At 37.0% G+C, this 14,722-nt stretch overlaps 1 protein-coding gene across 2 annotated transcripts in view; it reads right to left on the reverse strand.

The window, feature by feature from the left end:
• The window catches only part of LOC115437877 (rho guanine nucleotide exchange factor 18-like), a 30,344-nt gene extending 15,722 nt beyond the window's left edge, over nt 1-14,622 (reverse strand). Inside the window, exons 1-6 of one of the 2 annotated variants that reach the window (XM_030161256.1) lie at nt 14,482-14,622; nt 7,942-8,006; nt 6,227-6,375; nt 5,718-5,824; nt 3,562-3,702; nt 1,446-1,696 (exon numbers count right to left, since the gene is read on the reverse strand). In XM_030161256.1, coding sequence (XP_030017116.1) covers nt 1,446-1,696; nt 3,562-3,702; nt 5,718-5,814 — 489 coding nt within the window. In that variant the 5' untranslated portion in view covers nt 5,815-5,824; nt 6,227-6,375; nt 7,942-8,006; nt 14,482-14,622. Of the gene's footprint in view, nt 1-1,445; nt 1,697-3,561; nt 3,703-5,717; nt 5,825-6,226; nt 6,376-7,941; nt 8,047-14,481 lie in introns of both variants that reach the window. The other variant, XM_030161255.1, reaches the window with a different exon arrangement.
• Between the last annotated feature and the right edge of the window lie 100 nt (nt 14,623-14,722).

Raw genomic sequence — 14,722 nt, forward strand, 5'->3', positions numbered from 1 at the left:
TTTTTGGTTTGTTTACATACTTTAACAGTTAATGACTGTGCTTTCTACATTTTTATGCATTTTGTTTATATCACTGTATCATCCCTGGCACTTTGACCTGAACAGACATTTTTGATTCTAAGGCAGAGGTACTTGTTCAATTCATTCCAACAATAAAAACATGGGGTGTGGCTGAAACCCTGCCATATTACCTATATGTGACAAATAAACCTACAGGGGTTTTACATGTGTTTCCCCATATGATGCCAATGATAGGCAAAGAAATACAAACATATATCCACTTCATTTATCCCCCTGGGGAAATACATTTTCCATCAGCTCAAGAAAATAAAAATAAAATTTAACAATTAATCTAGAGTTCACCAGTCATCAGGCAAAGGTTTTGTATAATGTGATGAAAATTAGTGAAATAAAATGTCACTACAGTGAGTAAAATTATGGAGTTTTTTTTTTTCTTTTCGTGGAGTTTGAACAGTGTTGGAAACATTTATTCACAAATATTTACATGACATTATGCTAATACTCCATCAAAAATAGGACCGAAGGCCCTGTAGCTTACCGGCCAAATTAAAAGCTTTGGGAAATGTATCCAGATGCCATTTATTATCACCCAATTATGTGTATTTATTATATTACAGAAATAGCCCATGTTCTGGTCATATTCCAATCAGATCTGTAAAAAATTCAAATTCCAACTTGATATCATTGATACTTACTGATTTATTGGATCAATCCACTTCCTATCTGTTATAATGGGAAAATTTTTCAAAGTTGCACCAAATCCAGAATTAGATCCGGATCGAAATAATTTCAATACCTTGTGTTGACATCATCATAAAGAAGCTGTATACCAAGTTTGAAGTCAAACAGAACTGTAGTTTCGGAGAAGAAGACGATTGAAATGTTTTCCCCATAAGAGCCCATGTTAAATTTTCCATAAGTTCCTGGATCCAGAAGAAGATCCTGATCAGCATGTGGACATTATGTTTTGGTCATCTCCCCATCAGGGCTGGACTGGAGAAATTTACACTTGATATCATTTATATTTACTGAGTTATTGCATTGATCCACTTCCTATCTCTTATAATGGGGACATTTTTCAAAGTCGCATCAAATCCGGAATCAGATCTGGATCCAAATAATTTCACTAACTTTTGCTGACATCATCATAAAGAAGCTGTATACCAAGTTTGAAGTCAATCGGAATTGTAGTTTCGGAGAAGAAGACGATTGAACGTTTTGTAACGGACGACAGACGATGACAGACGCCGCATGACAACAATAGCTTACAGTCTGTCGGCCGGTAAGCTAAAAACAAGTTTAAAAGAATCACATCATAGTTTAAATGATGATCTTAAAGATACAATGTTTAAAATTGGTGCATTTAAATATCTATGACTGGGCCAGTATTATTCAATGTAGATGAAAATGAAACTTAACTCTACCTGAGCAATGAGAATGTCCCCCAGCTGCGTAATCTGATACTTATTGGGGGTTCCCTCTTCCTGACTTTGGGTTTGTCGTGTTTTGAGACTGTTCAGAAAATGCTGGTGGAGTGAGAGCAGGGCGTCCACTCCAGGGAAGAGGGATTCCAGTCGGCCTTCCTCTATTAATGCAGACTGCTTCAGCTCATGGATGTACACACACAGGAGGATCTTCAAGGTGCGGACGTGATGCATCTCCGTCTGGATTAGCTCTGTGAAATTCACAAAGGAAGAGTGTTTCATTTCATGTAGATATTTATGAAATGATCCAAGCTGACCTCTTGAGCATCTGTTTACAAAGATGTGTATATTTTTTACTGAACAGCTCCAGCCACTTTACTAGTCAGGTTTGTTTCAGCTACATGATAAGAATCACTCCCACACTGTCTCCACATTTGAAAGTAAATTAAGACTTGGCAGTAAGTACAACTACTCTGCATCCATTTCAAAGTGTTTTAAGTATTATGTGTGTGTTTATTCATTCAGTATTAAAGCTTCAGGAAGCAATTTTTTTATATCACTGATGAAAAATTCCATCTTATATCAAATGAAGTGGTTTGAGAGGAAACAAGACTTCTGCATCTGTTCTTTGCCCTGTTTTCAGTTTCAGTCAATCACAGGTGGTTTCAGAGGGTGGGGCTGTAATGACCCTTCACCGTCAGATGTCCAGACTCTGTCAAACATGCCCACTGTTGTTTTAAGACAGTACCATCATCATTGTCAGAATTACAGGAACATAGTCTGATGCAATTACTATACTGTTAGCCTCATGGTATAACTGCCTAAGTCATCCACTATATGGGCAAAAGTATTGGGACACACTGATGTTTCTTTTCTAACAGGGGTCTGAGATACAAAACAATAATGACAAATGTCATAATATAGTTTTATACTGTAGTAAATATTGTATTGGTGAGTTTTGTTTAAATTGTTGTCTTTGCTTCCACACATGGTTTTTACTTAATTACTCTCAACACTGATTTTGGGGTTTTTTTCATGCTCTGAGTGTAAATAAGAATTTCCTACCACAACTAACCATCTACTTTCTTCACATTTCACTTAGGGAGAACAATCTTCCATTAAACTTTAAAGCTGCGTGACTTTCGTCGCCAATTTTTCATCAGATCTGTAAAATTTGAGCTGTAGCTTAAGTATCACGAATCCGTTAGTCTCTCTGTGATTACGCACCTGAATCTCTTCCCTCACGGTGAACAATTTCTAAGTTGACTCCATCACAAGCAGTCCTTTGTTTACATACCAAACCGAAACCAAACCGTCACTTGGCTCTTTTCAGAATTCCACGCAGCTACAGCAGCAGCAACAGCAGCAAGAAACAATGAAGCTGTTTCCGTGTTTGTTGCAGCTGTGGTGATACATGCATGGAATTCCCATTCCCTCAATGCACTTCGCCACAAATTTCCAAAAATGCCCAAGTGACCTACTGGCTTGGTATGTAAACAATTGGACTGCTTGTGATGGAGTCAACTTTAAAATTGTTCACCGTGAGGGAAGAGATTCAGGTGTTTAATCACAGAAAGACAACCGGATTCAGGATACTTAGGCTATCACTCAGGTTCTACAGATTTGATGAAAAATTGGTGACGAAAGTCATACGCAGCTTTAAAATAAGGCATATATTTTAAAAATATATAAAAACAAGGAAATATTGACGTTTGTAAACTACATGGACAAAAATATTGGGACACATCATGTCTACAGCTGTAAGATGTCCTGTTCATGCTGATTTGAAATATAAACATCAATATTAATGCTCAATATATTTATCACAATAAAAAACTATATGACATTTGTCATTATTTTTTCGTATCCCAGACTCATGTTTGAAAATGAATTCCTGCATTCAACGTGTCCCAATACTTTTGTCTACACATTGTATGACTTAGACAATTATGCTATGAGGCTAATGATATAATCTACCTTCATTTACATGTGGTTAAACTAACACTTTATATATTTACAATAATAGACAGGTAATGAGATGAAGAGTAAGCATTTTTGGAAAATGAATGAGTGAATGAAATCAAATATTTTGAATTAGCATCATGCTAAGGCCTACCATAAATGACATCTTGTCTTTTGATGGCCTCTTTGTGCAGAGCCTTCATGTAGTTCTGGTCCACAGCCATGCTCCAGGAGTCTGCCTCCAGGTTCTGGGCGTCAGACTCCAACTCCAATCGCAGCTGAGTATAATGGCCATCTGGACGACACACAGACAGTCACATCAGGATTGAGGCATGAATGATATGAACACAATCTGCCGAGTGTAATAACACTGTTCAACATAGTGATGATGATGATAGGATCTGTGATGAACTTCAGTCAGCACCAAATTAATACCAGCTAATTAACTTTCTAGGGGGGTTAGGTGCTGTGTGGTCAAATGTGTCAAATGTGAATTTATTTGGAAGTTATAATCAGCAAAACAATATTTAGAAAGAAAACACAGAGGTTGTAGGTATTCACAAGTCACAGGGTGTGTGAGTGACAGATACATGTCCTGAAGCAATCAATCACATTTTTTACGAGTTATTGCTCTATGTCCCATAAATGATAATATTTAACCAGTGCTGATTTGTGATCTTCAGTGTACAAGATGGAGTGGCAGGTCAAATTCAGCTAACAGATTGCAACTAACTCAATAACCCTCTTAACCTTCCCTACAAAAAAAGCACAAAAGTCCCTTTTGTGTTTTTCAGCCATGTTTATATCATCTGCTCTAGGGTTTTTAGTTAAGGCAACATTAACCCTGGTCCATACTCAAACGAGATTGATGATGGCAAAGCATGTTAACACTGGATGCCATTGGCTATAAAATGAAAAAAAAAAAGAAAAAAGAAAAAAGTGTGTTCTAAGCTATTACAGAAACATAGCAGCACAACACAGTGGACTGTGCAACAGGTGACTCCTGTAGAGAGTAACAGCTCACTCTAAAGTAACACATCATTTCTTATATTCGGGTGATTCTACACTTATGCATACACTTCTAAAAAAAATTATTTAAAAAATATTCAACTTCCTCTAAAATCGTACATGCTGAACATTGTTAACACAAATATTATCAAATATAGCAGTAGTGAAGGGATCTGATTTACAATTTGTTCAACCCAGCCTGGGTATTTTGTCTTATCAATACACTGATCAGCTGTGCTCTTCATCAGTGCAATTACTTCTTATTTTATTTTTATTTTCTGAAAATCAACCAGATCAACCAAACCAGGATTCAATGCCAAGTACAGTAAAGATTAAGTATCAGTCCTTCCTCCTATGCTTACAAATATAATAATGTTGCAATAATGTCTTGTCCTCCTGTTCTAACATCCATGATCAGTATCAGCAGACCAAATAAAGATCATGTTTGGTGGTCATATGACTGTTGATCACTGTGATTCATTACTGGTCATGTGAATGGCTATTTTAAATCATTTATTTTAAACATTCTATTTACAGACTACAATAAGAATCACTATGTCTCTCAATCCAGTATTAACAAAAGCCTGAACAAACAGCACAGATCATTCATATCTTTGTGTTAAAGTAGAATTCTAAACTATCATGAACAACTGTTCAGCAAACAGTATTACCTAACTATTTTACCTAAATGATGTGAATTTTTTTTGAAGTGGACAGAAAACCCATCTATAAAAGCTGCTGATTATACAACCCATCACAGAGATAAGACTCATTTATTATTGATCATTTTTTATCTACTTTTTCTTTCATGTAAACTAAATCATAAGCAATGCAACATAAATACAAATAAAATAAAAGATTACATAGCTAAATGACATTAGCCTAAAACCCAAGGCACTAAAGTTTAAACAATTGCCTTAGAAGGGTACAATGTTTTCTAATTCATTATTCAGATTATTTACAAAATATCCTCCCGAGACCCAGGAAAGTACATGTTTTGGCTTTTTTTACATTAAATAATTGTCTTGATTGAAAAAAGCATGATGCAACAGTTTTTCAGATACATTTTTAATTTTTTAATGGAATGTCCTTCGCAGTGGATAGGATTTTCTTTTTTTCTAAGTAAAGCTGTGAAACTCTTGTCCCCTACAGAGGACAAAAATGCATTGCTGGGTCTCAGGAGGTTAAAGAGCCACAGATATTTAAGAGATGAGAATAAATCTATATATCTACTGATGGAGTAAAACAGGCTGTTGTGAGTTTTTTGCAGCTCCTCATACCTGCTGCAGGTGTCAGACTGACCTTCAAGGTTAATGGATTCAGCCAAGGACGGAGCCAGAGACACTGCGTCTTCAGAGAAGAGCTTCACCCGTATGCCTTCGACCTCATCCATCTGCATCGGACCAGATCTAGTTGGTATGTGATGAGATAAGGCTCAGAGGGTTAATTAAAAAGTGATGTCAGTGTGGAAAAATCCACACACAAAATACAAAAACAGAATGGAAGCTTCCTTCAGATTTGGATGATTTGTCTTATCAGTGACATTATCATGGTGCCAAACTAATGACAACTTACACGACTGGCCTTTCACCGACAAAAACAACAAAAGTCTTCATATTACTTGGAGTCCGACTGATGAGACTAAACCCAGAAAGAAATGTGACTACAGTTGTATTTCAGGTGTTTTCCCATGATTGGAAAAGAATATGTCAAATACATACAATACAAGGAAAAACCAAAACAAAGACTCAGTCAGCTGTAATGGTGAATGAGTTCTGAGACACATGATTTTACAACACATTTCCACCCACCTGGGACTCGTGTCGTGATTTAAAGAAGAAGCAAGCAGAGTGCTGGATTTTTAGGGGTAACAGTCATGCCTGGCTTGGGCTACACCAGAAGATCCATGACAGGCCAGGGGAGGAACGCTCTCCCTGGAGCTCAGAAACATGAGGAGATACTGTGAGAAGCAGAGGTACAAAGTTAATCCTTTATAGGCCTGTATATTGGCAAGAATTCAGTAACACAATATGTATCACGATCACAGACTGCATGTAAAAAAGGAACAAAGCCTTTGTGCCGTCACCCATTGGTTTGTGGCCATCACTATCTTGTTTTTTTGGGTAAAAAGTGCATATATTTCAATAACAGGGGAGGCTGATGTAAAATGAGGGTGAAACTCACCAAGCTAATGCTAACTTACTGAAAACACAGATCACACTAATACTGTGATGTTTAATTCCACTGGATAGTTTCAACAACTTGATAAATGTCAACACACAGTTGTGTTTGGTAATAATAATGTCAACTTAGTGTACAAACACACTAGCAGAAGCTACCTTAATTACCAAGCTAGCTGGCAGACCATAAAATCCAAAATGAAATAATGCCAATTAATGCTAGATTTGCTGATTGAGCAAGTCAAGTTAGCAGACTAGGTATGGTCAACTACCAGTAAATGTAAATAACTACACTGAAAAGTTGAGATTTCATTTTCTGGCCATATCATCCAGCTCTCATACAGAGTATGTTGTCTGATATCAACCAGTATGCTAACGTTCTTTTCACACAAAGAGTTTTCAACAAAGTATAACTAAAACACAAACATACCAAAATATGTATAACTTTTTTTTTTTGCAAATTTTCCTGTTCAGTGCATCAATAGCAGACTTGTTTTGGATAATAAAGTTTATGGTTTACTGCGAAATTATGTCTTCATAGCAAGAGTTAATTAACCCCATTTGAGGTATCACTGATTGAAAACTGTTTTAATCATAGACTTTAAATTTCTTAATATGTTATCAGCCTCCTCAAAATCCTGTGTTCATCGGGTTCAAAAATTTTGTTTGTTTTTTTTTTTGTTTTTTTTTTTACATCCGATTGCACTCAGTCATCCACTTATAAATGAAAACACAGAATGAGTGAAAAATCAATAAGTGATATTGGGTCACCATCCAGCTAATACTTAAAGCAATGAAGATGTCAAGGATTAGAGTTTATAATGACAGGAAATGCACATAGCCTTATCCCTATTTTGCTGACAAAAGCTTTGTCTCACTTTTCTGAATCAAAAGCCTTCAAAAACCCTGATTATCTGCAGAAGAAGGATTATCTGAAGAAAAAGGATTTTGAGTGGAAACATCTCTTCATGGTGCTGAAATCAAACAACACGCTACTGCAAAACTAAGGCAGAAGGAACTGGTTTGGCAAACTGCAAACCTCTGGTCAGACCAGCTCTCAGGCAAAAACACCACACAGATGCACACAGAGGGATTTTATTAACAGTATTCACAGTTTCCTTTTTATTACAGATGTTAGTTGTGTTCCATTCTGCTCTTATCTACTCTACTGTCCCTCTACCTCTGAGATACACATCTTTGTAAGAGGGGCTTAAAGATGTTAACAGACACATAATAATCAAAGGCCACACCCTTTCAGTCTATCTCTGAGGTTAAGTATTTACCTGGTTTAAGTTCATTAAAAAGCTCAAAAGCCAGTTATCTGTCTATGACTGACAATGACTCACCTCGTTCGTTCAGACTTCTGCTTTATTATTCTCAGTGTTATGTCTTCCACACTTCCTCCATGGCACTAAAAAAAACAATCACCAAGAGGAAAAATCCTGTTAAACCTGTGGATAAAAACAAAAGAGGAAAATGCAGAAGAGCTGTGACACAGAGTCCTCCTGAATCACAAATTTAGAGCAGTGTGTCTGCACAGTAGCCCACAGTGACCACATTAGCCTTCTGTGTGCACACTACTGGGCTCTTAGGGGTCAGTGAGATGAGACATGAACGCAGACCACAGTCTGATCTTACAGTGACAGTAACAAACATTATGGGTCGACTAAACTGTGATGAACTAGCGACATGTCCAGGGTGTACCCCGCCTTCACCCGTAAGTAGCTGGGATAGGCTCCAAGCAACCCCGGTGACCCTAGTGAGGATAAAGCGGGTTCAGATAATGAATGAATGAATGAATAAACTGAAGAAAACAGCCGCAAAAATGGTTTCATTGTCAGGCTGACGGAGGCGAGTGAGAGTGAGACACACCTAAAACATACACAATACTGTTTGACTAAAGGAGTTGGGACACACACACAGGAGCTACCCTCTAGCTCCACTATTTAACATGTGATGGCAACACAAATCTTAATACGAACTTCCGCAACACAACATATTATTAGGTAATTTTTATATATATATATTTTTTTTTTTCTAAACAATTTTTAATTATTAAAAACAAACTCAAAACATGATCAAATAAACCCTTTCACTTTAATAAATATTAAAAACTAATTTATCAATGCAGTGAAGCCTTTTTTTTTTAACATTTTGGATAATTAATGATTTTGAAGATCAATATAAAACACAATCTAAAAATGACTTCCTTTATTAAAAGTACAAGTGTGCAATATCATCAATAGCTAAACTAAAGAACTTGCCCATTGATAGATTACGAGTTGAATGGCTTCTTATGTACTATCAAATGATTTTTTAGTTTTGTTCTACCGATAAAATGATGACAATGTCCTTGATATCTACAGAGGAAGTGGATTAATATTCAGAGTCCCTCATGTTTCTTCAGTAGCTCCAAACCAAACTTCCTGTCTTTTCCATTTTATAGGTGACATCCAGCATTAATGTGCATTACCGTTGCCTGCTATGCTTAAATGTGAATCAGGGTTAGTATCTCCTTAACAGCCACCACATGGACAGTTATGTATAACTATATAGTAAACGCCAAACCTTCACTGCTGGACATCACCCATCATGAAACAGGAAAAAGAAGATGAGCACGGCAGATTGTGAACAATGCCCTGCTCCTTCTGCAGATAGAAACAGCTCTGAAAACATGACAATGATCATTTATGTGACAATTTTGCCCAGATGGACACTTAAAAAACTGAAACATGCAATGATTTACGGAATGTTAATTTAAATGTTCCAGTTCTAATGTCACAAATTCTCACTCACGGTCACAGGTAAACTGCAGGCCATAATGCAGGGACTGTCCATAGACACTGAACACAGGACGTACTAATGACCTTTAAATGTGCCATTGTTTTTTTGTTTTTTTTTCCTTTTTGTTTTGAACCCAAGATATCAGATTTGGTTGCTGAGATTGGCGGGAATTTTCCTAACATTTTACAACTAAACTGAGCATTTAAATCATAGATACTCACATTTGCATTTTTTTTCCCACTCACACAAGTTGGTTTTTGCTGTTTTTTGCCAAAGAGTAAATGGAAACAACTTTTTTGTTACAAATTCTGATGTAGCAAACACGTATTTCACATGACTGATCAGCTGACTTATTGGTGGTTTGCTTCATCTTTAAAGATATTCCAATAATGTGAAAAATCATGTTTGATGATGCAATAGGTATTTGATAGTGCAATAGGTAGTGCAGACTAATGAGAATTTATAACAGCCCACAGCTCAACCTGCTGCCGATACAACACAACATAGATTATTTGTTCTAAATCAGTTTATGGAAATGCACATAATTTGCAATTCTGTTTTTGCAATTTCACAAAAGTTTGCTTCACATCTGCTTGACATTTTACGGCGACACCATTATCTCTGCTCCAGCTGCTCTGCCGCAGCACATAGATCCAAACCACTGTCCCGGTGCTTCTAGTTCTTGTGCTTTTTCCCAGGGCCTCATATCCTCTCATGTTACTTTCTTTAAAGACCTGTTTGCAAGGCTCATGGTATGTCATTAGCCATACTGTGGTTGTATAGCTCTGTCCCTTGTTGTGAATGACAGCCACACCTCCAATGATTCACCCACAGTGGGAGGAAAAGGAGCAGAGTAGCATGAAATACAGGTCATTCCCTGCAAGAGACAAAACAAGACCAGCAAGTCTGCCCAGTATCCTGCAGAGGACAAAAAAAAAAAACAGAGAGGCCATGGAAAAACCACTGCTGCTAAATTCTCTGTTTCAGATGAACAGTTTCACTCAGGCAGAGGCCTCATCTCACTCAGGACTGGACTAAATGAGCGAAAGATGTTCATATTTTGTCATTAAAACACAGGTTAACACTGGTGGTCCTCTCTGATTGGGCCATTGAGGATGAACAGTGGGAACCCTGGGCCACAGGAGGCCATAAAACCAGCTGATACAAAGAAACCAGTGAACTGTGTCACTCCTGTCGCTAATAAATCCTTAGGGCTTTATTATCACCTCCTAATGTTTCACATTAACACACAGCTGTAATTTGGCAGAAACAGTAGTGAGTATAAAACGGTCCTGACAGACAGGAGCACATACCTACACTTTGGGTACTGCCTTGACCCACAGTTTACTCATTAACTTCAGTGATACCTTTAGTGCTGTGTGTCGTACATGCCAAAGTGGGTCTGTCAGTACAAACAGGTGAATCCTACACTTTGTAATGTGAGGCATTGTTAAACTATTGTACATATGTGATGGGAATGAAACACGAAGCCATTAGGCACAAATACTTCCTAGGGCTACTGCCCACATATGAGAGCTGGGCAGTCTGGAAACCTATCCAGGGTATTGGGCAGAAATGGAGGAACAGGGTGTGTTTAAAAAAAAAAAAACAAAAAAAAAAACAGGGCGTGCAATATTCCAGCTGGCATAAAAGCGATGCCCAGAGCATCTCCCTGTAAAAATTTTGAAAAGAATAGAGCTTAAATGCTGCATTCTAGTGCAATTTGGTATGTTAAATGTTATATTTTGACATGGAAAATAAGTTTAGAATTTGATTCAATATATTTTCTTTTCTGTCATTTTTTCTAATTCATTCTATCACGTTAACCTCATTTCTTGTTTTTGAATGTTAATTTTTATTTTCAGGTAATGGCTTTGTGTGTTTGCCTTTTGGTGATGGTTTCCATGAACAACTACCTGTACCTGCCTGACTTACCTCACTCAGATCTTCTCTGTACTTGCTTGTCTAAACCCACTGTAGCTGCTACTATCTGCACCATTATACTATCACCTAGATTTAGCCAAAATTAGGCAGTGACAAGGTAAGAGAAAAATATGTTGATAATTAGCACAGTTTTGAGCAAGCTGTGGACATTTTTTTGGCTGTGCTTTGGGAAAATTAACTCTGCTGTTTTTGCACATACAGACAAACGGACGACGAACTGACAACAATACCCTGCAGCAAGGGCCGAGGGGAAAAAGTCAAGACTTTTCAAGAATTAATAATAGAATTTCCTCACTGATTCACAACCTTTAATACATGAACCAATGTGAACTTCAGTTATTGTATGAATACTAAAAAGCAACTTTTTAGTTTCTAATTGTCACTATGTAAAGTATGATGCTTGCAAGTCTTTTCCAAAGGACTGTTGTAATATAACCTCAAATATTAACTGCTTCATTTGAAAAGTTTACCTTAAGTGGTGAATTTTTCAGCTTTAAAATTTGAACTTACGGTTGCTTTTATCATCTAAATTGGGGGGAAACCATTTTAATGTCATTTTGCCAAAAGGAAGAAATATTTTCCAAAAATGTTGATAATCTTACACACTTTCATCACCTTTACAGGACTATTAAGTTACACTTTACAATTCCGTGACAACTCAGGTTTTTCATGACTGTGGAAACATTGCATATGTTGCAGATACATGCAGATACACTGTGACATTGTTTTTGCCACATAATGCTCATGTAGTGCCATAATAAGGTTCATAATATTTTTTCCATCCATAGTTGCATTAATTTTTTATTTTTGATGATGGAGAATTGAACCCCTGCATCAAGTCTTCATCACATCCCAAATTATAGTCTGGACTTTATGGAGGCTAATCCATGTGTGAAAATGATGTCTCATTCTCCCTGAACCCTTCTGTCACAAACCTGATGAATCTCGGCATTGTCCAGTCTTTTAGACATTAAAGAAATGAGAGGCTACTTGCTGCAGTTAGAGTTGAAAAAACAGTCTGGACAAAAAAACAGTAACTGCCTGGATTTAACTAAGCAGATACTTCAGATCCAGGTCAGTACTGCAGTGGTATCAGCTGTAACAGGTTATTTAACTCTAACTGATGCAGTCAGTGTCCTCTCATGTCTTTAACGTCTAAAAGACTGGACAACGCCAGGATTCATCAGGGTCATCAGGCTTGTGACAGAATGGTTCAGAGAGAATGAGACATCATTTTTTGGCCCGGTAGTGAATTTCATGTGTTCATTTAGAGGAGTGAGCTGTGTATTTTCGAACACTGCGTTTTTTTTCCCTCTTCATTTCTTTGGAAAAGCGGCATCATTTTTCTATAAAAGCAGGACACTGCATTAAGTTCATCTGTATATCTATTTACTTTTTTGATTTGAACAAAGGAGTGAAATCCTGTGATTTCAGCTCCTGCAGCTTTAAATGGACACTAACTATAGTCCACACTCAAACATAGGAGTTGATAATGCATCTTGACTCTGGATGCCATCATAAAAATGGAAAAAAGAAAAGGAGGTCTGTTCTGAGCTGCTGTAGAAATATGGCAGACTGTTAACCAGCTTCCTCTGTAGGTATATACATAGATTATGACAACAGAAACTCAACACTTCATTCATATTCCATGTATTGATATGTAGTTTAAATCTAAAGCACCAACTTAAGATAACTTTCTGCTTTGTAGAGCTAGGCGATGTGGGTCAAATACTGCATCTATTTTTTTTTTATTTTTTTTTTTTTAATGTCATTGACAATTTATGATTTTAATCAATTGATTTCAGGCTACATGACACTGGAAACACATTCACAGTCAATATGTTACAGAAGGTAAGCAGGTACCATTTCAGTTTTTGAAGAGCAAGAAAGGAATAATCTAGATTAATAGTCTTGATTTTGCTATTTATGCACTTTTCGTGATTATCAGAAAACAAAACCTTGATTAACCAAATAAATTTTACATATTACCTAGTCCCCATGTATAACTCTGAGCAATATTTTGACATCTATTTAAAGTCAGATCAAAGCATTAGATAGAAACTGGCACCAAATAACAGCATAAAGTGCAAAATGGAGCAGCCTAAATGTCACCAGAGGTCTAAATGCACCTCCATGGCATACAACATATTTTTTCATCACAGATCTCAAAAACAATCTGAATATTAGCTTTTGAGGCGAGGATGCAAATATCAATGCTTCTCTGGCCATTAGACACAACATTAATCATCAGCTGATTGATGAAATGACAAACATTTCTGCTTTCTTTGTGATGACACTATGTGCTGTTTTCTCAATCAATTTTAAAGTATCCCCGTGGAATCAATATTTGAGGAGTGACTGACTAATTAAAACAAACCAAAAAAAACCTACCTGTTGCAGTTTTTCCTACATGCCTTTCGGTGTGTTTACAGTACAATACACATCAGGTACAAGCTAACAAACAGCATCCAATTTATTCATGTTTCCCCATAATTTTCGCCACCTCGTCAAACATCAAATAGAAAATCAGACAGACAAAAAAATGTTTAAGCGATCTGAATTATGTCCTTGAAACTGGTCGGTGCCATAACTGAGTCTGTTTTTAAAAATGGGGGGAGAAAGAAAAAGGGGAAATGTTAAAAAGTCTGTGTTTTAACCAATGGAAAGAGAATATAACTAATGTCAGACTCTGGCTGAGAGGACTGACCTGGATACCAACATACAAACAAACTTGGAAAAACACACAGTTAGATAAGATAAATAAATAAATGAGTGAATATCTATCTCAACATGTACAGGTGGTTTGAGTTTCATGGAGAAAAAGCGACAGGTGGAGACAGGTGACTGTCTACCACAGGCTACGCTAAAGGAGACTCAGCTAACTATTTACAACATTTATTGACTAAACTGACAAAAACAGTAAGGTTAGCTAAGTTGACGTGAAATTAGCTAACTAACACTAGTGTACTTTGCCTAAATAAGTCGTGTAACGTAGCGCTAAGTTTGTAAAGCGGAGCTGAGTTAATTAACATTAGCTTACTTAGCTAATTGTTTTTAACGCGATATTTCCATATCGTGAACGTTATCACAGGTTGTTTATGTGTTAACTTACAGAGATTTAAAAAAAAAAGACCAGCGAACTAACAGTGTTCTCCTACCTGGTGTTGAAATAAAGCCGCGATAGGAATGTGTACCGGAACAAAGTATAAGGTCAGTCCCGGTGACAAGGAGTGGAACTGCCAACAGTCCGACACTCCACTGAAACAAGTTCCACTGCACGGATAAACAGCGAGGATGAGTCCACGAGAGCAAGTGCACAAACAGGAACAAAAAAAAAAAAAAAAAAAAGCTGAGGAGGAGGAGGAGGAGGAGTGTTCAGACACAGATCCCAGCACCCCC

Source organism: Sphaeramia orbicularis, chromosome 17 (assembly GCF_902148855.1).
Source record: "Sphaeramia orbicularis chromosome 17, fSphaOr1.1, whole genome shotgun sequence".
NCBI classification, from domain to species: Eukaryota; Metazoa; Chordata; class Actinopteri; order Kurtiformes; family Apogonidae; genus Sphaeramia; species Sphaeramia orbicularis.